This window comes from Pygocentrus nattereri, chromosome 16, assembly GCF_015220715.1.
Source record: "Pygocentrus nattereri isolate fPygNat1 chromosome 16, fPygNat1.pri, whole genome shotgun sequence".
Classification (NCBI taxonomy): Eukaryota; Metazoa; Chordata; class Actinopteri; order Characiformes; family Serrasalmidae; genus Pygocentrus; species Pygocentrus nattereri.
The window spans coordinates 17,255,608-17,278,048 of NC_051226.1; the positions used below are offsets into that span (position 1 = coordinate 17,255,608).

General features: G+C 42.4%; 3 protein-coding genes across 12 annotated transcripts in view; 1 reads left to right on the forward strand and 2 right to left on the reverse strand.

Annotated features, from left to right (window-relative positions):
- Window positions 1-839: 839 nt before the first annotated feature.
- sc5d (sterol-C5-desaturase) lies at window positions 840-9,138 on the reverse strand. Of its 3 annotated transcripts, none has more exons than XM_037546288.1 (5): window positions 9,016-9,138; window positions 3,429-3,646; window positions 3,085-3,217; window positions 2,598-2,698; window positions 840-2,084 (listed from the first exon to the last, which is right to left on the reverse strand). In XM_037546288.1, exons 2-5 carry the CDS (start codon window positions 3,636-3,638, stop codon window positions 1,635-1,637), a joined length of 894 nt encoding a protein of 297 aa, XP_037402185.1. In that variant the 5' UTR covers window positions 3,639-3,646; window positions 9,016-9,138; the 3' UTR covers window positions 840-1,634. The 3 variants fall into 3 exon arrangements, with proteins under 3 accessions (XP_037402185.1, XP_017554036.1, XP_017554037.1); XM_017698547.2 differs by lacking the exon at window positions 9,016-9,138 and adding an exon at window positions 8,870-9,008; XM_017698548.2 differs by lacking the exon at window positions 9,016-9,138 and adding an exon at window positions 3,915-4,064.
- Window positions 9,139-10,462: 1,324 nt separating this feature from the next.
- anapc13 (anaphase promoting complex subunit 13) lies at window positions 10,463-12,611 on the forward strand. The gene is made up of 2 exons (XM_017698556.2): window positions 10,463-10,776; window positions 12,089-12,611. Exons 1-2 carry the CDS (start codon window positions 10,678-10,680, stop codon window positions 12,212-12,214), a joined length of 225 nt encoding a protein of 74 aa, XP_017554045.1. The 5' UTR covers window positions 10,463-10,677; the 3' UTR covers window positions 12,215-12,611.
- A 1,039-nt stretch (window positions 12,612-13,650) lies between these two features.
- arhgap32b (Rho GTPase activating protein 32b) overlaps window positions 13,651-22,441 on the reverse strand; it is a 102,886-nt gene continuing 94,095 nt past the window's right edge. For all 8 annotated transcript variants that reach the window (XM_017698549.2, XM_017698551.2, XM_017698550.2 and 5 more), the window contains 9 exons: window positions 21,718-21,862; window positions 21,018-21,100; window positions 20,616-20,723; window positions 20,380-20,525; window positions 20,056-20,257; window positions 19,724-19,944; window positions 18,655-19,416; window positions 17,753-18,357; window positions 13,651-17,512 (listed from right to left, as the gene is read on the reverse strand). In XM_017698549.2, coding sequence (XP_017554038.1) covers window positions 15,278-17,512; window positions 17,753-18,357; window positions 18,655-19,416; window positions 19,724-19,944; window positions 20,056-20,257; window positions 20,380-20,525; window positions 20,616-20,723; window positions 21,018-21,100; window positions 21,718-21,862 — 4,507 coding nt within the window. In that variant the 3' untranslated portion in view covers window positions 13,651-15,277. The remainder of the gene's footprint in view (window positions 17,513-17,752; window positions 18,358-18,654; window positions 19,417-19,723; window positions 19,945-20,055; window positions 20,258-20,379; window positions 20,526-20,615; window positions 20,724-21,017; window positions 21,101-21,717; window positions 21,863-22,441) is intronic.

Consider the following 22,441-nt stretch of genomic DNA (forward strand, 5'->3'; position numbering starts at 1 on the left):
TCTAACAGGAGTTCACTGCATATCATTGCTGTCATACCAACCCTGTATCTACTTTTTTTTAAGATTTATTATTGTCCATCAGTGAACCATCAGAAATAGTCCAAAGTTACCTAGAAAAGACATCTTGTTACATTAACACACACACACACACACACACACACATATCGCTTTTGTCAGAACAAAACCTTGTATCTCCAAAATGGTAACTTTACAGCAGGAGAAAAACATACCTTACTTTTAATGTAAGTCAATGGAACCAGACCTTTTTCCAAGTAGTTTTGGGCCATTTCTTTTGGTCCATTCATTGTGAAATTTACACACAGTGTAAAGGCCAACAGGCATTTTCAAATTATGTTGAAAACTGGAAAAGGTTTTGGAAAAGGAAATACAAGGTTTTGTTCCGACAGCAGCAATACATATATATGTGTGTGTGTGAGAATGTGTATTATATATGTTAGGGCTGTCAAAGGATTTAAACATTTAATTGCGATTAATCTCAGAATTTCATTTACTTAATTGTGATTAATTGCTTTTTTTTTATCTGTGTAAATGTTATAGAAAATAAGGATTTTTAAGTGAAATGTTACAATTAAAATGGTGAACACATTTTATGCTAAATGTACTTATGTTAAAAACTGCAGGGACAAGAGAAAAGTGTAAGGGAGTTTTGTTCACTGACATACTAGGCAGTAATACTGAACCTGCAAAACACAAAACTGGATTTGTAACGGATTAGGAAGTTGTAGTCTCAAATATAGAGACATGTAGTCACGTACTACTGTGTCTCAGCTCAGATAGGTGTAACAAAAGAAAATAAAAACTAAATAAAACTTCAATTGTGCTGAAGTCGTATTCATTCACAGCCTATAGGACTTCGCAGTACTGCGCAAACAAAAATAAATTACACATAAGTTGGACATAAGTTGTAGTGTCATACCACATTGCTACAGCATTGTAAACAGCATGTTAACTTGGCTACTTACTCCTCTACTCTTAATGAGAGATGGCACACACGGTCAAGTCTCAACATGAACTACGGATGACTCGCAGGGTCACACAGAATGTGTGTTAACGGCACTATTTTTTAAAATCGCGTTAAATTAAGATCGCATTAATGCGTTATTATCGCGTTAACTTCAACAGCCCTAGAATAACGTTCTTCACATGTACTTATAACGGAAGCGGAGTGAGGAAGACGTCGTGTTCTGAGACACATAAGCTGGGGCTTACACATACAGCTTAAATATGTATTGGACCACATTAATATGCAGTGCACACTGGCAAACCATGCTAGCTGCATTAAATCTAAGACCTGCCTATGTATTGTATGGCATTAAATGCCTTTAGAATAAATTATTCTTTACTAAACTTTCAAAGTGCTTATAACTATATTTGGCAATAATGGAAAAAAGACACTCTTAATAAATTATCATCTATCTCAGTGTATCACAGAAATGCCCCTGCATTCATTCATTTAAGCTGGTTATCACTTCGTTCTAGTTAAAGAGATTACAGCGATTTTATCCTCGATTTGTCTACAGGATTATAAGACCATTTCTGTAATGGTGAATGTATAACCAATAAGGAATAAAGGTTTGTCTCAAGACATCAATATCTGAAATGTGACGAGCTGATTACTCTTTTTTCACATGTGAAGCCCTAATTTTAACATGGCCAGTCGTGCCATTGGAGTCAAGTTTGCCCTCTGCCTGTAGTTTCTTGATACAATCGTGCGGCCCCATTCCCATCATAGCCGAGGGGTGTCTGTAGGAGTGTCCGATGCGGTCCCACAGGGTAAAGTACTGTCCATAGTTGTAGTCAAAGAAGAGGTGGTGGTCAGTGTGGTGGGCTGCACCATTGATCAATTTTTCCAGCACTTTCGGGACCCGGTAATCCCCGTCATGAATGGAGATAGTCCATATGTTGACAAAGACATAGAGGCCCAAGTAGAGCAACTTGTGCAGGGGGAAGAGGAAAGGGTAGATGTGGTAGGGCAGACCCTGAAGGAAACCATCCACCGGGTGGAAAGCGTGGCTGGCAAAGGGACTTGGGATCTTCCAGATGTGGTGAGGCTTATGTAAGTGCTACAAAAAGTCATGTACACATGAATTTGTTAGTAATGTAACTGTAATACATGCAAAATGACAATGTTTAGTTAGAAATATGTTATATTCTTGAGTACAAAGTGGGCATCATGAGTACTTCTAGAACACTGAACAACTGTGTGTATCATAAAGAAGATCAAACAGAGTCCATAAACAACAACCTGCAGGAGTGGCATAGTTAATAAGTAGTTGACTGGATGTCAACGCAGTATATTATTTTATTATATAACTGTATTCATTCATTGCTTAGTCTTTTTTAAATGTGGTGCTACAGTTTGCTGGTGTATTTGTCAGTTCCAACTTGTGTGTAAAACCTCAGAAAAACTAAATACTGTGTTACGTATCATGATGTCATCATTGCTACATTTTGCCACATTGCCCACACCTACATTCCAAGACTCCATTCCAGCCCCTCCCTGACACATTATTAGTTCCTTCACTGATCTTTTCTTTTCTCTTCTTGTTTAAGAATATTATAAGCTTGACAATTACCTTGTAGAAAAGTTTGTGATGAAGGAACCTGTGAATCCAGTAGATGCACATATCGGTGAAAAAGAGGAATGTGATCATGCTGAAAATCAGCCCTGGCCAACCTGACAAATGCAAGAAAACAGAGACTAAAAGGTCTGGAAAAGCTCAAGAATCCAACTTTATAAACAGAGAAAATACCAAGAATGAGCACGTCTGTGAGGACAGGTAATTATTTGCTTCACGTGTTTAAAAAAAAAGAAAAAAGAAAAACTACATCAAAGGGGAAAACATATGATTTAGCTTAAATCAGCTAAATAATAACTTTAGCTTAAAATACAGGGATAAATATGGTTCTCTCTTTTTTTCTCAAATGGATTAGAAGAAAGAAGAATAAGAAGAAAAAAGAGAAAAGCTGGCTTTTTCACGTGTTTACATTGTCTGCCATTCAGAAGAGTGACAGAAGACCTCCAAAAGAAACTGCACTTTGCACGTCATCACATAATCTTACCCAGTAGAGAGTCGTCAGCATTGTCATAGAGCTTGCTATAACCTCGGACTTCAGCGAAGAACAGAGCGACTGTGGGAATGCTGATCACCGGTAAAGAAGTCATGGCATATTTTATTTCACGCCACACCTGGTTCTGTGAAGCAAGAAAAGCAAAACGCAAAACAACTAAAAATGAAGCATTACCATTTCTGGCCTGTACCTGGATATTCAGGACATATTAAGCCTAAACTAAAGGAAAGTTTCACACAAAATCACAACAGGCAGAGTAACTTTTGCAGCTACATATACAGTCAGTGTTATTTGCATGTTATTTGAAATGTGAGAGAAAGGGATAAAATCCTGACCTCCAAAAACTGAGGGTGTTTCATTAAACTGTGGTCAAATACGAAATAGTAGCTTAAAGCACCCAGGCCAAGATATAAAATTGCAGCGCCGAGGTTGGTGACCACCAGCAGTCCAAAGATCTGCCGCAGAGGCTCATCTTCTGGCCAAGAGGAGGGATACACATACGGAGTAAATAAGTAATAGTCTGCAAAGTTCAGCACAAGGTCCATGGTTGGCACTGCGGGATGGGAAAAAAGACGGGAGAAAAAGTTTCTTAGAAGCAGAATACATGTAACCACCTTATAACAATAAGTTCAATGAATTTGACATAACAGGCAAGTGCCTGGGAAGCAGTTCAGTCCTCAGTGGTACTGCCATTCATTTGAAGTCAGAGCAAACGAGTGATCTGTTTGCTCGGAATACAGAGAACAGGTTCAAAAAAGCCGAGAAACATGGACTTCACACAGAAAGATACGTGAAATGCATAGTAATAAGCACTAATTTACCGTGTGTGACTGCAGGTTTCAAACAACCATGTATTTAAGTTCAGAGAGGAGTTTGGAGAAGAATCAAGCGCGTCCTGCCTGATTAGCCGCTGAAGCTCAGCTCCCTGCAGGCCGCCTGCTGCTCAGCACTGATACCAGTGCAACACGCTCAGGCAGTCGCGGAATACAGCTTAGACCAATGAGCGGTCAAAACGTCATAACGTAAGCAGCTATTTCGCATCTGATTGGACAACTGCGCGATCCGATCATGGCGTTATAGAGACAGAGAGAAGATTTAAAGGAGTACAGCGAGGGATCCGTGTGACTTCATTTAAATCTGAAAAGGTAACAAGTGGTTGCAAAGTGGAAGTGCTGTACATGTAATACGTGCTTGATGTGGCTGTGTGTATTAATAATCTAACAAGGTTTCAGTAAAACATGTTTTTGTTGCCCTTTGTGTGATATACAGCGGCATGTCTGAAGAAGACTTTAAAACTCTTATTCTCTGGACTTCTGTGAAGATCAGTGAAAGTGAATGAATGATAAAACTCCCAAAGCCGGTTTCACGAGAAGGGGAACGCGGCAGACCGCAGCCCTAAAGGGGAAGGAACTGTGGGCGAGAATCTGTCAATCATTTGTTGCATCAACCAATTAAATAACTACTCTTGGCCGTTAATCACATTTTGCATTGACCAACCGCAGATCGGAACGAGCTGTCCGTCATTTTTTGCATTAGCCAATCTAAGGCTATGTTTACACAGCAGGTAAAAGTGGCACAAATCCGATTTTTACCTTCATATGTGACACAGATGTGCGTCAGTGTGAAAAAACGAATTGAATCTGACATTTTCAATTCCGATTTGAGACGCTTTCATATGTTGTACTGAAATCCGATCCGCTCCTGTGATGCTGGCGAAGACGAAACCGGGAGCGCCAGTCGTCGTGATTGTTTACCTCTGGATGAGCCTCGTGAAGCTGATCTGTTCAGAATAATGTCGCATTCAGACCACATTTAATAGACAGTGTGAACAGCTAAATAAACAAATCGGATTTGGTGAGAAAATCAGGTTTTGGCCAGTTTTACCTGCTGTGTAAACGTAGGTTACGGGTCCGGCTGCAGACCTGCACTCTCAGCCTGACATGCAGGAAAAACAGCGAACCACGAACTGCTGGACAACAAGAGTCACACTGAATGTATATTAGCGTTGCCATGGTGATAAGGTAGTTACATATGGAAGGAAAACCACGACAATAAAACAATGTCGAGTTCATTCACAGAAAATACAAACCGGTTACTGCTGAAACTCACGAACGATTAGAACCGTTAGGAATAAAACCTGATGGTTTTGCTTCCTAATGGCAATTGGCTTGATGGTTGCCATTAGAGACCATTAGGAAACGAACAACTGTGGAATGAGTCCCAGAACACCTGATTAAATGATTTGTAACCCTGAACACCATAAGCGACTGAAAGCCAACAGACACTTTTAAAGCGTGGCTCACAGATCACAGCATGTTAAATATCTGCACCTTGTTCTCACCACCTCATGTCCAGAAATGAGGGCTGTGTCGGTGCTGCTCTGTTTTGTCTGTTTACTGTGTCTAATGTCTGTTTAATTGATCGTGTTTATTGTATTGTGTCTAGTTTAATTTAGTTTTTGTTTGCACACGATGTCTGCACCTTCACACGTTGTACTCCTTTGTTCCTTCTTGCACCGTGTTGCTCATGGAGGAACGTAATTTCACTCCACTGTGAACTTGTACATAGACAGAATGACAATAAAAGCCTCTTGACTTGACTTAAAGGGGTTTAATGACTTTTTTTCAACAGGGAGGTGTTAAATGGCCTCCTCTAGCCGAGTTATGGACAGAAAATGCATTAAGTGATGACATCGCTCAGCAGAAGCAGACACGCTTTAACATGTAACGTAGATGGTGTGAGAAGGGGAAATTCTGCAGACTGGAGAGCTGAAATGATCATAAGCACAAAACACTGAAGGCAGACAGTTTCCATCATGAACCAAGTGGCCATGGAATGACTTTTAGTGAACAAGCAAAGTTTAGGTGGAAACAGAGACACCCGTGCCAGTCAGAGCTGCACATATTTCTATATTGTGTTCATGTTTTTACCCACAGAGTCTGGAAGAACATGTTCCATCAGTTCACTGATGCTTTTGTGTGTGATGGTCAGTAAATGTTTGCATGAACTCCGTCCTGCTTTACCTGCCAAAGTGACTTAAGCGTGTACATATAAGCATGAACACCTGCACACACAAACCAACAGGAACGACAGATTTCACACAATGTAGTGGAGTTAAAGTAAAAAAAAAATCGCCCAAAATAGAAAGACTTCAGTAAAGATGCATGAAAAAACTAATTAAGTACAGTAACGAATGACATGTTGCACAAGTTAGACAATAGCTATAATGTTAATAATGCATTGATCTGAAACAAGAAATTAAGTGATATTTAAGGGTTTCCTCCCACTGTCCAGAGACATGCAGTCAGACCAATTGGACACACTAAATTGCCCCTGTGTTTGTGTGGCTCTGTATGTCTGTCTATGTGCCCTGCAATAGACTGGTGACCTGTCCAGGGTGTATCTTGCTTTCTGCCCAATGACTGCTGGGATAGGCTCCAGCACCCCCGCGACCCAGAAGGAGAAGCAGCTTAGCAAATGTGTGTGTGTGTGAGAAATTTTTGAGGCAACTTCACACTATCTACCCACCTCCGCATGTCTGAACAGTGTATGACCAGTGGCAGTTCTAGACCATTTCAAGTGGGGGGGGGGCCAGTCTAGGGCCCGTGGTTATGTTAGAGGGGCTGATTTCTTTCTAGCTTATGGTGCTTTGCAGGCATTAAGAAACAAATGTATGGATTCAATATCATTCAACATTTTATTTATACAGTTTTCAGTTACAATTTTGCATAATCTGAATTCTATATTTCTCATGTTTCATACAAACACTAACAAATTATCACCTTTCAATGTGTTTTCTATGATTTAATTTTTTTATTTTTTTACAGTTTGATATTAAATTTCTTCTACATCAGCTGTCTTCCATGGTTTGTATGTTTTCTTGCCAGCAGAATTCTTACAGGTTATTTTCTCACGTCTTATATTAACAGATTAACAAAAATCACCCTTCAAAGCTTTTGCTATGCTTTACAATGTTATTCATCCTTTTCTGTTTCATGTTCAATTGGCTGACCATTTCTCCAGCTGACCGTTCTCCCTGCTCTAGCGCGTCTTCCCCCTCTGAGCCGGTTTCTCCAGCTGACCGTTCTCCCTGCTCTAGCGCGTCTTCCCCCTCTGCGCCGGTTTCTCCAGCTGACCATTATCCCTGCTCTAGCGCGTCTTCCCCCTCTGAGCCGGTTTCTCCAGCTGACCGTTCTCCCTGCTCTAGCGCGTCTTCCCCCTCTGAGCCGGTTTCTCCAGCTGACCGTTCTCCCTGCTCTAGCGCGTCTTCCCCCTCTGAGCCGGTTTCTCCAGCTGACCGTTCTCCCTGCTCTAGCGCGTCTTCCCCCTCTGAGCCGGTTTCTCCAGCTGACCGTTCTCCCTGCTCTAGCGCGTCTTCCCCCTCTGAGCCGGTTTCTCCAGCTGACCGTTCTCCCTGCTCTAGCGCGTCTTCCCCCTCTGAGCCGGTTTCTCCAGCTGACCGTTCTCCCTGCTCTAGCGCGTCTTCCCCCTCTGAGCCGGTTTCTCCAGCTGACCGTTCTCCCTGCTCTAGCGCGTCTTCCCCCTCTGAGCCGGTTTCTCCAGCTGACCGTTCTCCCTGCTCTAGCGCGTCTTCCCCCTCTGAGCCGGTTTCTCAAGCTGACCGTTCTCCCTGCTCTAGCGCGTCTTCCCCCTCTGAGCCGGTTTCTCCAGCTGACCGTTCTCCCTGCTCTAGCGCGTCTTCCCCCTCTGAGCCGGTTTCTCCAGCTGACCGTTCTCCCTGCTCTAGCGCGTCTTCCCCCTCTGAGCCGGTTTCTCCAGCTGACCGTTCTCCCTGCTCTAGCGCGTCTTCCCCCTCTGAGCCGGTTTCTCCAGCTGACCGTTCTCCCTGCTCTAGCGCGTCTTCCCCCTCTGAGCCGGTTTCTCCAGCTGACCGTTCTCCCTGCTCTAGCGCGTCTTCCCCCTCTGAGCCGGTTTCTCCAGCTGACCGTTCTCCCTGCTCTAGCGCGTCTTCCCCCTCTGAGCCGGTTTCTCCAGCTGACCGTTCTCCCTGCTCTAGCGCGTCTTCCCCCTCTGAGCCGGTTTCTCCAGCTGACCGTTCTCCCTGCTCTAGCGCGTCTTCCCCCTCTGAGCCGGTTTCTCAAGCTGACCGTTCTCCCTGCTCTAGCGCGTCTTCCCCCTCTGAGCCGGTTTCTCCAGCTGACCGTTCTCCCTGCTCTAGCGCGTCTTCCCCCTCTGAGCCGGTTTCTCCAGCTGACCGTTCTCCCTGCTCTAGCGCGTCTTCCCCCTCTGAGCCGGTTTCTCCAGCTGACCGTTCTCCCTGCTCTAGCGCGTCTTCCCCCTCTGAGCCGGTTTCTCCAGCTGACCGTTCTCCCTGCTCTAGCGCGTCTTCCCCCTCTGAGCCGGTTTCTCCAGCTGACCGTTCTCCCTGCTCTAGCGCGTCTTCCCCCTCTGAGCCTGTTTCTCCAGCTGACCATTCTCCCTGCTCATTATGTGCAGTCTCTTTGGCTCTTCCCTCACCTGAATCCTCTGGCTCTGTCTGACTTTCTGCATGAGTTTTTCTTTTTTTGGAAGAAATGCAAAATATCACTTTTCCTCTTCATTTTGAAAATAACTACAGAGCAAAAAACAAGTGTCAAACCACCACCATGAAGGGACTGCTGCGTTAGCTTAGCCTTAGGATCATTAAAGTATCTATCTAACCTAGCCAAGCTAGCTGAAAGTTAATTAATATGCAACACGTTCTCAAAAACGTTATCCTAATTATAACTAACAAAGCACGATTATATGAACAGTTTCGACAAAACATTTGACTTGCCTTTAGCTCTTCTTTGTTTCTCTTTTTAGAAACATTAGCTGGTGAAAGGAAATAAATCCACTCAAACGCTGTGTGCCCCAACAGGGGAAACTCGGTCCGCCGCCTAAAATGGTCGGACTGGAAAATTAGTTTTTACATTACTGTACCGCTTTGTCGCCGTGTGTTCGCAGAAGTTGAGGAGATTCACGTCTAATTTAGGGGGGCTGCAGGGGGGGTCCAAGCGTGTTGTGAGAGGAGCACTGGTCCCCCTCTAGAACCGCCACGGTGTAAAACGCCTTTTTTGCACTTTCCTTCCATTGGCTGACGCATAAAATGACAGACAGGTCATTCACATTTGTGATTGGCCAATGCAAGTTTTGATGTACAGTTCCACTGTTATGTGATTGGCCGATGCAAGACATGATTGACAGCTCATTCGTTACGCCCACTGGTTCTCCGGGCTGCAGACACGTAATATACTTGGGCTTCACGAGCGCCTGGCCATTTTCCCCGCTCTCTCAAACCATGACAGCTAAACGCCAGAGGGCGCCCGCGAGCGAGTCCTAAAAGAATGGAGCTAAATGGTCCTGAACGGCTTAAAGTTAAACGAATGCTGATTGGCTGGTGAGCTGCTCACTGACGTCACGACCGTGCATGAGGCGCCGTAATAAAGTCCTATAACTAAAACTTAGACGCCTCAAAAATGTAATCACGGTGTTAAAAAGTGTTTTATGCATTCATCTATATATAAATGTTTAAGCATTTACAAACTATGATTTTTTTCCCTCTAGCGTTTGACAAACCTGGAAGACATTATTGAGTGACAATTTTCCCCTGTACAAGTTCTGTGAAGCGCCTCTGTTTTGGTCTGAGACGTTGACACATCAGGATAACAATGATGCACTTCACAGATTGCACAACATGACGCCGCCATATTCAGTTACATAACTTAGTGCTTCGTAAGAGCTGCCGCCAAACGGACTACAAAGTCTGTCGCACGGATGACGCCACTGTCGCACATCCCACGAAGCGGCGCCTGCCTGAACTATGGGTTTTGTAGTTCAGTTGTACAAAATCAAAACATTCTGCTGTTATATTTATTTGTCAGCTGCAGCTTGTACAGTAACACAGTAGTAAAGTTCTAGCTCGAGAATTTATCCGTTTTAAGAATGGCCCAAAACAGCAAGTCTGCACTTCCTCCCATCCAGGACAAAAAGTTCTGGACTGGTTTTGATCGTCATTTTACTGATGGCAGCATTTTTCAAACACAAAGTGAGACATAGGAGAACTGTATCAATTTTCTAGTCATTCCACAAGGAGCTCTGTCACCACTATAAACGTTTAGAAATATTGAGTTTAATCTCGTAAACAACACCTGGCAAAGTTTGTTCACCCCTCCGTTTTTAAAATTTATTCGCTTATTTTATTTTGCTTACTCAGTTTTATTAGTTATTAATATTATTTTTGTAAAAATCTTACTTGTATTTGTTGACCATGCTCAGTTTGTGTTATCAAGTTTGTGTAAATCGTTTTCCTACAATTATAAATACATAAATAAAATAAAAACAAACGTTTGATTAATTTGATGACGTTTAGGTATAACGTCATCAAAAAGGGACTGGAGTGAAAAAACACCGCGCTAGTGGTGACCAGTCGGCTTTTAGCAGAGACTCCACGAAGTTTATTGTTGGTCGTCGTTGTCTTCCTGCGCGTTTTAAAGCTTTTTAGATGTGAAGTAGTAACGCTGGTGGCTGCACGAGGACTAAAGTTCCGATTTATCAAAGGCGTCTGCGGTGTGGTCCGGATTGGCTCGGACTCTCAGAGGCGGGATGGACAGCGAGGTTCAGAGAGACGGCAGAGTGCTGGATCTGACCGATGATGCCTGGAGGGAGGACCGGCTGCCGTATGAAGATGTGACAATTCCTCTGGTAATTGGTTTCACCGACTCTAATACAGAAGTTAAAGTTGGCTGGTTGTGTAAAAGCTAAGACGGCCATACGTTTGTTTTTGATTCGTGATACCTAAAATATAATACAAACCATGGGAGGCGTCGGGTATGATCCGCAACAGATGAGAATGTTTCGACACTAAAGGTGTACAACGTTATTAAAATACAGTGATTCGACTGTTTGATTCACGTTCACTCACTGAGCCTTCGATCACGTGCACCTACTGTACAGGTCCACTGTAGGTTTACAGTCTGCCGCTGTTCATCAGCGCCGCACTGCCTCACCTATCAATGAAGCATCAGGCACAGCAACAGGCACAGCAACAGGCACAGCAACAGGCACAGCAACAGGCACAGCAACAGGCACAGCAGCGCTGCTGGGTTGAAAATAGTTTGCCAACCAGAAATATCCAGGTAACTGTGGTCCAGTGGATGATGGGCCTGAATATGGAAAAAGTTAAGCTAAGACCTTTAATGGTAAATCTACACTGTGTACCCGGTGGTGGACAGTAACTAAGTAAATGTAATTCATTACTGTAGTTAAGTAGTTTTTTTTCGTGTATCAGTACTTTACTGAAGTATTTTTCCATTTTGCGTGACTTTTTACTTTCACTCCTCTACATTTCAAAGTCAAATATCTTACTTTTCACTCCACTACATTCTGCAACATCTGTCCTTCCTTTTGTCTTATATGTGCATAAAAATGTTACTTAAAAATGAAAGAAGCGTGAAGCAAGAACCCAACCAGGATGCAGCGGTCACTTTGTATTGAGCTTGTTTTGACCTGTTGGACATACTGACACAGTGCAGCACGCAGTTCAACATCCATGTAAAAGTGTTGGCAGAGTCTGTTCAACATAAATGATAAAACTAACCTAACTTTGTGTAAATAAATAGAAATAAGTACACACATACAGTTGTGACTGATGCATCTTTGTATAAATTCAGGAAAAAAAACTCATTTTATAGTAAAATAGTTTATGCTAGTTTATGTTTATGACCAGAGACCTACAGATGGAATATAGTAAACTCATTTGTGAACCTGTGATTAAAGCAAGTTTTTATTACACTTTAACTTCTAAGTTGCAAATAAATCTTAAAGCGAAACTTTGCTTGTAGAAAGTTGTTTCAGAGCCACTCGGTTGTACCTGATGAAAATTGTTCACCTTCAGTGTTTTGTGCTTATGATCATTTTAATAGACAGTGAGTTTAAGGTAGGTAACTGACAACTTGGCTTATGTCTGTTCTTTTTGTATAATAACTTAATGTTAAAACTGCTGTTTCTCTTTTAGAGTGAACTCCCAGAAGCTGAGCAAGATAACGGTGGATCCACAGAGTCTGTCAAAGAGCAAGAAATGAAGTGGTCCGATTTGGCTCTTCAAAGTTTGCATGAAAATACTCCAAGTACTGGGACATAGCAGATTAAATGTGTTTTCATGATTAATTTGCTTGCAAGTTATGTTTATGTATGTGATGCCTGATCTAGACTTTAGTTGTTTGGATAAACCTTCAGACGTGCAAATGAACAAGCACATTATTGCCTGTACAATTCTGTACTCAGAGCGAGAGACGACTACGACAGTGTCTCACTTCAGCTGCCATCTAAAGCAAATAATGCAGTTTCTGTAATGACATAACTGTGTGTTGGACTTGAGGCTTACTTGTGTAGATGTATTTGTTATTAGGAGGTAAAGTTTTCATTGAAATTACATGTACACTAAAGGCAATGGCTGATGTGAGGTTGCTGATGCACTGAGAAATCCAGACTTATTGGTAAAAACAGCACTAATATTAAAACGTTATAGTTTGAGAGACTTTTGAAGCATTGTTCAAGTCTGTATGCATGTGGAAAACAAGTTATGAGGAACAGGGGTGTAGATTCCTAGTTCATAACAAAACGCATTCGTTGCAATCATCATTCATAACTGGATCAGCTGTATCTCTCCATAGATGATGTACTAGACAAGTCTATATACAGAAATCAATCAGGTTCTTAAAAGTAATGGAGAGTACCGTTCTGGGTAGAAACACTGACACTCAGAAAACAAATCACCCAGTTCCTCTGGCTAGACTGAGGTTTATTTGTATTTGTAAAGGTAACATTGAAATGATCCAAATGTAAAACACATAGCATAAATATATATTTAACCAGTGAATAATTTTGATCATATTATTCATCAATAGGACTCAACATGTTTAATACTTGAACTTACAAAAAGGTGTTTTCACCTTTAGCACACAACTAGGTGGCTCTGAGACACATTGGTAAGGATTGGGGGAAATTTACTTAAGTATGTCCTTTTGTGAGACAAAATCTGAGCCCATCAAACTTCAAGGGGCTGCTCTGCACAGCAACTAAAGGCCAAATTCAATCAAGACTAAGCCTGATTAATAAACTTCAGGATTCGTGGATAATGTGAACAAATACTGTATGTTTAAAACAGTGTCATTAAGGTGTGCAGGCATTTTTTTTCTTAGGGTGAACATATTTTGGTTAGCAAAAAAAAGAGTGACACTGGGTTCAGGAGGACAGTCAACATGTAAACAAAGTCAAATCCCATATATTTCAAGGAATTCAGAAATCCAAGCAAGATGAAAAAAGAAAAACACCCATGGCCACACTGTTTTCCTGAATGGCTATCAAAGACAGGAATGTTCAGATGGAATATTTTGTGTCTTGAAGTGCTAAACACTACTGTGATTATCACTTACCAAGTGGCAGGAACAGTTCACTGACGGATCTAGGACGCTTGACTGAAAAAGGCCATTACATTTCACATTTTACCTCCAGGGGGCATGCTGGAGTGGAAGATTCAAACACAATCAGATAGGATTTCAGATTGGTCCCATAACATACTGTACATATGCTTTTATTTTACTTTTTTTTTTTTTTTAAAACTAGACCATTCTTTTCACAGTCTTACAAAATCCCCCCCCCCCCCCAAAAAAAAAACAAAAAAAAAACAAAACAAGGCATGTTAATGTCAATCACAAAAGTGTGCATAAAAATGAAAACTATTCAGTAAGACTTTTGGAGAGACACAGGAGGCAGGGCAATACTACTTATAAATCATTGACATGTAATAGGTCATTTTTTATTTTACCAATTATCCTGACGCTATTGCAGTGAATTACAGATATAAACATACGGTTATTCAGAATAAGCTTCATCTACACAACAATTTGAACAAAACCGAAACGTGCAACTGATGTGGCAAACAATATGAACAGGCCCCCCTCATCATGAACCAGTTTTTAACAGTTTTATTTGCGGATTTATCTTTGGGAAATTTAACTTTCCGGTCCTTATGCAGACCATGCGCTCAGAGTAAGAATGCTGGAATCTGGGATCAGCTTGTGCCTTTTACATAGCACTGAACAGGATTACATGGACTGGCAGGGTTCTTACTCTGAATAAGGCTCCTGATACAATACTTGGAAAAATCATTCCGGTAGAGTGGTTCCTAATGAAAGAATATCAAATTCTGGTGTAAAATGTGTTTACATTAAACATATTTGCTGGAAAAAATTAAATATAAGTCATTAAGGTGCTGGTTTAAAAGTTCTCTGACTAAAGCGTTAAAACTGCGAAACCCAATCACTAGTACTCAGTCAGTATCACGTTTCCCTTGCCAAGTTCTCAAGTGGGGGGAAAAAAAACAGACTCAACAGTTTCCTCTGCTGATTCATGCTGGCACTCTCAAGCTCAGTCATTAACCAACACAGCTGCAGGAATGCTTCCTCAGTTACAAGTCTCATTCATTTTTTGGTCCTTCTGAAGACAGAATATCCTCACCAAACACAGCTCATTAAAATCTAGCATGTTGAATTCGGTTCATAGCAAAAATACACTGTATAATAGTAATGGCACAGTTGGAGAACAAAAGATGAAATTGCACATTTTGGGCCCCCAACCCAAAGGCAGAGAAGTACAGGTTAACGTACCACCTAGTTGTGTACACTGAAAGTAGTGGGGGGGTATGATGTTAACACAGATGTTCTCCTCCACTGTTACTGTAACATTCAAAAGTACACAATGGATATCAAGGTACACAGAACTGTTCTGTAAGAGATAGATTACATGCATTTCTAAAATGCAAACCTTTATCCCCCCAATTATGCCCAACCCCAAGCAATTCTAATATAACAAAACAGAACATAAAAAATTCCCTTATAACCAGTAGTATTTTGTCAGATATACATTACCTTTCTGGTTCAGGTGCATGTACCATTTGTCAATCACATACAGTATTCACAGTCTGACTGCCACGTTTCTTAATATCACAATGTGGCTTTGTACACTACTGAATCATGGTACATTCAGTTCCATAAAAAGTCCTTTACATATTGTTAACACAATAAAAAAAATTGAAATTTAATGGATACAGTCATGAGACAGTCCACTGTCCTGCAGAGGCTGAACTTTAATTCAGAAACTGAAGAAATCAACATCCAAACCCTTTAGCCTGTTAAACATCTGCTCATTCTGCATTAACCTCTGCTTCGGGCCTCTGCATGGCAAGCTCAGCTTGAATAAAAGCACCCTGTCCCAAGGCAGTGGAATATGCTCGATTACTGTGGGAGGCAGAGTACCCAGGGGTGTGGTAGGAGCTTGAGCCTCCTCGGTTTAGCATGGAGGATTGTGAATGAGGTACTGGATGATAATCATCCAGATTATCATAGTGGGACTGCAGAGTTTGTCTTTGTCCGTGAGGTTGGTGAGAATAGGATCCAGCATGGTCTTGGTCCAAGCTATCCTGTACATGAGACGGAGGGTTTGACTGGTTGTAGTGTGGCCGTTCTCTAACACTATGCGATCTCTCTGGCTTTGGAGGAGGAACTGGCTTCACAGGAGCTGCCTGCTGGTCATCTTCACTGTTGCCACTAGTGGTTTTGACCCTGCCTATGTGCCGATCTGGATCTGGATGATCATATCGAGGCTGGAAACTTCTGTCTGGGTGCTCCTGCCAGTGTTTATTGGTTAGCTGCTTGTCTCCTGTTTCAAACTTTGACTCAAGATGTCCACTTTCTGACAGATGCAGGCTCCGTGGGGGAGGCTGTGAATGATGCAAATGGTTAGACGGATATGTTCTGGAGCTACTTTGCTTTGAGGCAGCAACTTTGTCTCCTATTCCATTTCCCTGGCTGTGTTTCTCTGTTTCCATATACATCAGAATGTCTGGATCTGACATCAAGTGTCTGGAGATGTGCTGCGACCCAGGAGTTACATTATATCTCCCATCCTTTCCTTCAGCAGCCACCAACACAGTTTTACCAGGATCTGATTTACTGCGCAAGTGTAGCACTTCTATTCCTCCGATGTCTCCTGGCATGTAAGGCCCCACATTGTCATACTGAGACATGACTGGCCCTTTCACCTTCTGCCTGGCTCGACTTTCTCTGCGAATAGAATGCATGCGAAGCCTCTCTGCCTCCTCTGGGTCCCAAGTGAAGTAAACAGCTCCCTTTGAGCCATGGTAAGGAGGCATGTCTCTGCTTACAAAGCTATGCTCTTTCACAGGAATGACATACCGTGACAGGTACTGATAGCCTCCTGATTTGCCACTTGCCCTGCTGTGGTGCACGGCAGCATCGCGGCTACTCAAAGAATGGATGTGGCGTAGTCGGATGGTACCATATGGATCCACATCATAAAAGGGAGCATTGAGAGGATGTGAGCCAGAGTAAGGGCTGTACCGGTACTGGACTCTTCCGTTCTCAAAATAAGGCTGCAGCTGTGTGACATGATATTCAGCTTGTGACGGCTGTTGGTAAGACTTGCAGTGGTAAACTGGGCGCTGATAGTAATAGAGCTCATCTTCTGGAGGAACCTCTGTTCTAGTTATTGGCACTGAACGAATGGCGGTGGGTGGCACATGTAGAGAGTGTACTCTGCGGATAGTTGGGTACCCAGCAACTCCATCTGCTGAGCTATAGCCATGGCGGTGCACTGATCCTGGGGTAATGTATTCACCTCTCATTGGTCCACGAGATTTGAAGGAGTGGTGGAAGGACCTTGGTCCAATCGTATTATAGCGGCCATCGCCATGGGCTCTGTAAGGAATCTGGGGCTCTGATTTAGATACGTAAGAGAGGTGTGGAGGCACACTCTCAGGACGATAATGGCACCCCATGGATGACGGCCCAGAAGGGGTAGCCCTCTGATGGTAGTAGGCCTCCCCAGTGGGCTCAAGTAAAGCTGTCTCTCCCTTAGAGCGGTAAACATAAGCTGACTGTTGAATGGAAGACTTGCGCTGTGATGGATGAGACTGTGGCAGAGTGTCATCCAATGGTCCAGGCACAGAGGCCTCTGCCAACATTGCATGATAGGTGGCTACACTGGCAGCCTCAGTTTTACAGAGAGCAGCTGTTGCTATTTTGCTTTCCATTGAGCGGACAGGTGGGATTGGTGGTGTGACTCCATGAGTGTGGTGATGAGGAACACTTTCCACTCGAGAATTCACAGGCTTTATTGCTTCCCAAGGCCTTTCTCCACATGGCTCCATGGGTGCTGCTGGTGTTGGTGCAATCCGTGCATTGGGCTGAGACTTAGACTGTGTTTGAGGCTGACACTGAGAGTGAGGGTGTGGCTGAGGATAGGACTGAAAGTGCGTTTGAGGTTGACTTTGCATTTGACGCTGAGGTTGGAGAACAGCTACTGGTTGCTCAGGGGATTTTGTGGCTGGTGGTAGCAGGACACTTTCAGAGGTGTGAACCTGAGGAAAAATAAACAGTACATTATTTAGTGATTATTGTTATCCCTTTTCAACTGTAACTGTACACCTTGTGTGTGTCTCTCTCTCTCTCTCTCTCTCTCTCTCTCTCTCTCTCTCATATATATATAGAAATATAAGAAAAAAGTATTTAGTCAGTCACTGATTGTGCAAGTTCTCCTACTTAGAAAGACGATATATATAGATATATATATATATCATGATAAGTAACAAAAAGCTCACCTCAGAACTTTGTTGTAGTGTGACTCCAGACTCCTGTCTGTTGGTGGTTGGTGTGGTGGCACCAATGGTGGTGCTGCAGGTTGCAGTGCTGACTGGGGTATGGCCCACAGAAGGCTGGTGCCTCTCTGGACTTTTGTGTGTTGGGGGAAGTTGAACAGGTTCACTGGCAGGAAGAGCACTCTGGCTTGACACCACTGGAGTGGCAATATCCTCACTATTGCAAGGAGTGTTTGGTGACTTTGCACTGTCTACTATGGTGAAGGGCAGGCTTGTTGAGTGGATTAATGTTTGGGTGCAGGGAGGAAGTGAAGAAGAGTTAGCAGGGATCTGTGGCACATCCACAGCTTCCTCCTGGGATGTCTGTGTTTGGAGGGCGGGTGGGGGTGGCCAGTCAAGTGTTTCTAGAAACTCCTGTGGCCTGAGAGGTGAGATTGGTGTGGGAGGTCCAGAGGATCTCTTTTGCGAAAGAATAGTGGCCTGCTGAGCAGATTCAGCTAAGGCTAAAGCCAGCATGCGGGCAGCGTTCTTTGGTTGGGGAGGAGGAGGGAGTAGGGACACAGAGCTTACTGGAGCAGCGCCCTTTGCTGAATCCAGAGCTACAGCTCCTGGGAAAGGACAAAACAGAGGGTTCTGAAGTTCAGGAGGATGTCGCTAATTGTCAAGAGCAGGAAAAAGAGGGAAATGTTAAGTGTGCACTACCTACAAAGTTTTTTTTTCTACATTTAGGACAGGCATGCATAGTGCTAAAGCTCAAAGCCTGGTAAACTAAACCTGAAAGTAAAACAGTTACTTTATTAACAAAATCCCATCAAATCATGACTTGAAAATTAAATAAAATTTCTTTTAAAAAAAATTAAGATTATGCAAGGTGAGAGGCTAATATGAAACAGTTGTATACTTACCTGCTTGCTCTTTGGCACTGGCTGCCAGTGTTGGTTCCAGCGCTTCTTTCCCTAATGCCTCTTTGCTCTCTCTACACTCACACAAAGAAGATTTGGAGAGCAGCTCTAGCTGAATGGCTTCACTCAGAGGCAGATCAGTGGATTTTAAAGACAATGAATTAATTTTGGCAGGAGAATCTTGGGGAGATAAAGGAGAAGGTGGAGTTGGCTGGAGCACAGAGCTTTCTTGTCCTTTACAAGGTATGGAAACATCTATAGGTTGAGAGATACTTAAGGTTGCCAACATGGAAAACTTTTCACTGCTCTCAGGAGACTGAAACATAACTTTCTCAGCAGAGGTCAGCTGCTTAGCTGGACTGAGGTCAGGAGACTGATGAGGGCTGGTGACTTTTGCTCGGACAGGTGAAACTGGCTCTGAGTCACTGGCACTACCAGGACTTCTCTTCAGACTTGCAGCATCAATCTCAGGTGAAATGACAGAACTCTCTGCCAAAGGTAAACTGCATTGGAAAGACATGGGGTCAAAGTCTAGAGTGGCCATGCCAATGTCAGGAGGACTCAAATCCACATCATCAGCAGAGCGTGGTGGAGAGATAAGAGCTGGTACACAGATTGGGCCATCATCCCCATCACTGTCTCCATGGCCCAAGTTATCATAAGAATTACAGTGCTGTCTGCTGTCCAACAAGTCACCATTGAAGGATGTTGACAAGGCATCACTGCTGGAACGAGGTCTCCGGGGTCGATACATTTTAGATTCGCCTGGGTTTAAAGCACATACATAAACATTAGGACAGCCATGGACTTTGTCTTTTACTGTTTATTTGTGTGTCTTTAAATGATCCTTCATCAATTAGTTTAGTGTAATCCATTTTTTTTTATTGTTGTTGCTCTTGTTGAGAAAAATAAAAGTAAGTACTGTCTATGTTGAATAACTGAATGAATCAAGCGCTAATCCAAAAAACAAACAAATAAAAAAAAAAAAACATTAAAAAACTCCAAAGAACAGAGAAAGAATAGCCACAGACAGAAACTTTTCAATACAAGTAGAACATGTGGGTAAACCTACCTTCAACATTGTGTAGTGAGCTCAGAGACTCCTCACTTTTCGCTGATCGAAGTGTTCCAGTATCTCCTCTACCTCCTGCTAATGCCATGGCTTTGAGTTCATTAGGTTCACTTGGGTTGCGGTGCAGTTTGCGCTTAGACATAGAGGAAGACTTGCCAAGGTTAAAGAATGATCGCCAACTGCCAACTGGAGACTTCTTTGACTTTATAGGTTGTCTTTTTCTGTACAGGAGAAGTAACATGAAATACAATGCAAAAAACAAAAAAGTAATTTGTTCATTAAAATAACAAAAAATTGACATTTGTGTATATTTTAATAGTAATTTAACAAACCTCTCGGTGGGGAATTCAATGACTGTGTGGAATTTGCCCTGTAAAGCAGCAGGTCCCTCACCCACTTCAATATATTTGCTATCTGCAGTGACAGGAGAGTTGATCTGGGCTTGAGTGCGTGCCTGAGCTTCCTCTAGCGTTAGAAGCTTTGTGGAAGGAGAGGGCACCAGCAGCGATTTAGGACGAGACAAAGAGTTGTGACCTACAAAATCAGAGAGAAAGAACAGTAACAGAAAGATGAGTATGCAACAATTGAACATATATGTAAAAAAATATTTCAAATTCAGGTTGAACAATTCCTTTTCAGCCATTTATCTCACATACCTGCTCCCTCTCTGATGAGTGAGCTTAGTTTAGGGCTGAAGAGAACATCAACATGGTTGAGAATAAACTCAACCACAACTGACTGTATTCGCACTTCCATGAAAGCAGCTGTTCCACTAAAGCATGCAGACTCTATTTGCTTAGACCTGATAAGATATAAACAAGAGGTTATTGTAACAAAGTGCATAAACTTGAAATTAGGTCTAAAAAGATATGTGAGCAGTAGAAAAGCTTACCTCAGTAGGTTGGGAGCCCAAACAATGGCCAAATTCTTACTGTGCATGTTAGTGACATAGCTGAAAGTTGCCAGCCGTGACAAATGCCGCATCAGAAACTCCAAGGTTCTAAGAAGAGATTGGTGTACAAATGAAAAATATTTTCATTAAATCTACTTAACCTGAAAAATCTGACATTACATTCAGTTTTTTTAAGGAACTGGCTTTGTTTTGTATTAAAGCAATTGATACCAAATTCACCCCCAGATTCAATAACCATCTCTGTTTTATCATAAACCTTTTGTTTACAGCTTATATTTTTACAAGTATTCTTTGTAAATGCAGGTGGATGGAGCAAGCAGGAAATTCTCAGAAGAAATGTACCATAAAGGCCTGCAGGGGGCACTGCAATCATTCTCTTACCTGTAATGTGGAGGAGGCAGCTGCTGAATGACATCATGTATTTTGATCAGCCTCTCCTCATCTGTAGCTGCTGACACTGCCTCCTAAAGGGGTGGGGAGGGGGGTGGAGAGAAGGGAAGCCGAATCAGTGTCGATGTTGACCAGTGGTCCTTTTAAAAACACCAGTAATAACAATTTTTTCACCCAGCCCAAGCAGAGCACTGCACTTTCACACCACTTTACTGAGCCAAGTACATAAAAGCAAAGGACTCAACCCCACCTTCAATGGGCATCTCTATTTCGGGGCTCCCATAGCAACCTGGAAACATTTGTGTCTTCTTTACCCCTGCTTGTTTTATTTGCAGAGGGCTTTTATCTTGAGAAGCCATAAACGTTCCTGTTCTACTTTGCATATGGATAAACTGAGAGTCTCGCCTCTGAAAATAAAATTAGCCCTGCTTTTTGCATATCCAAATTACTTTTTAATGGTCAACATAAAAAGTATTCAAAATTAACACAGAGTCTGTACTTGCTTAACCTAGATAAGCGACAATTACTTATTTTCATTCTAAGACGTGACACCACAAAGACTTAACCGCAGTGAGGCATGGGAACTCATGTCCGTCCAATACAAAAGCCAAACACAAAACATCTGGATGTGAAAGTGCGTGTCTGTTGGGCTGCTTTAAAGCCATACTGTCTCCATGACAGAAGTGCTTACTGAGAATTTCTCATAGAGCTGGTAAGTAAGCAGTGGGTTGGGTAGTTCTCGAAAATACAGCTTGCAGAGTGATCCAACACAATGGATGTCCTGGATGTAAACATCTTTCGTCAGGTCTGGGATCTGCTCTGAATCAAATTCATGCCTAAAGGGGAAAAAATAAAATTATAATTACAATTTGACTTGATAATTTTGCAACTAAGAGGAATGTAATTTTTGTTTCACCTTATTAACTTCAATGACGTATGCATAATCTGAAAGTGATTGTCTATGTACATCATTTTAGGTTTATACCCAATGCATGTATCTGAAACTGATGCCCGCAAAACACTCCAAAAAAGTTGTGACAGGTACAGTGTCTAAGACTAGTAACATTATTAAACAGGCGAAGCAATCATGCTTGGGGAAGAAAAGGAACATCCAGGAAAGACCTCATCCTTTTTAAGCAAGGATGGGTTGAGTCTCACCAAACTGCCAAAACATCCATTCGCAAAAAATCCAACAGATTACGAATAACACTCCTTAATGAGAGATTGTAAGGATTTATTTCAACCTCTATGTTGAATACTATCAAGGGTTACAGAAAGAACTGAGTACCTGTGACTATAGATTCCTTAGACAGCACTGCAATAAAAACCAGCATGCTTCTGTGATGGATAGCACCACACAGGCATGGGAAAACGTTGATAAAAATTTGTCAATAAACATGTCACTGCAGCCACAC

Excerpts from the sequence above, each read along its gene's own strand:
- sc5d (XM_037546288.1), bottom strand. The coding sequence starts at position 3,638 with ATGGACCTTGTGCTGAACTTTGCAGACTATTACTTATTTACTCCGTAT. Across the intron at positions 3,218-3,428 it reads AACACCCTCAGTTTTTGGAG|AACCAGGTGTGGCGTGAAAT; the intron begins GTCAGGATTTTA and ends CTTGCTTCACAG. Across the intron at positions 2,699-3,084 it reads TGCTGACGACTCTCTACTGG|GTTGGCCAGGGCTGATTTTC; the intron begins GTAAGATTATGT and ends TGCATTTGTCAG.
- anapc13 (XM_017698556.2), top strand. The coding sequence starts at position 10,678 with ATGGACAGCGAGGTTCAGAGAGACGGCAGAGTGCTGGATCTGACCGAT. Across the intron at positions 10,777-12,088 it reads AAGATGTGACAATTCCTCTG|AGTGAACTCCCAGAAGCTGA; the intron begins GTAATTGGTTTC and ends TTTCTCTTTTAG.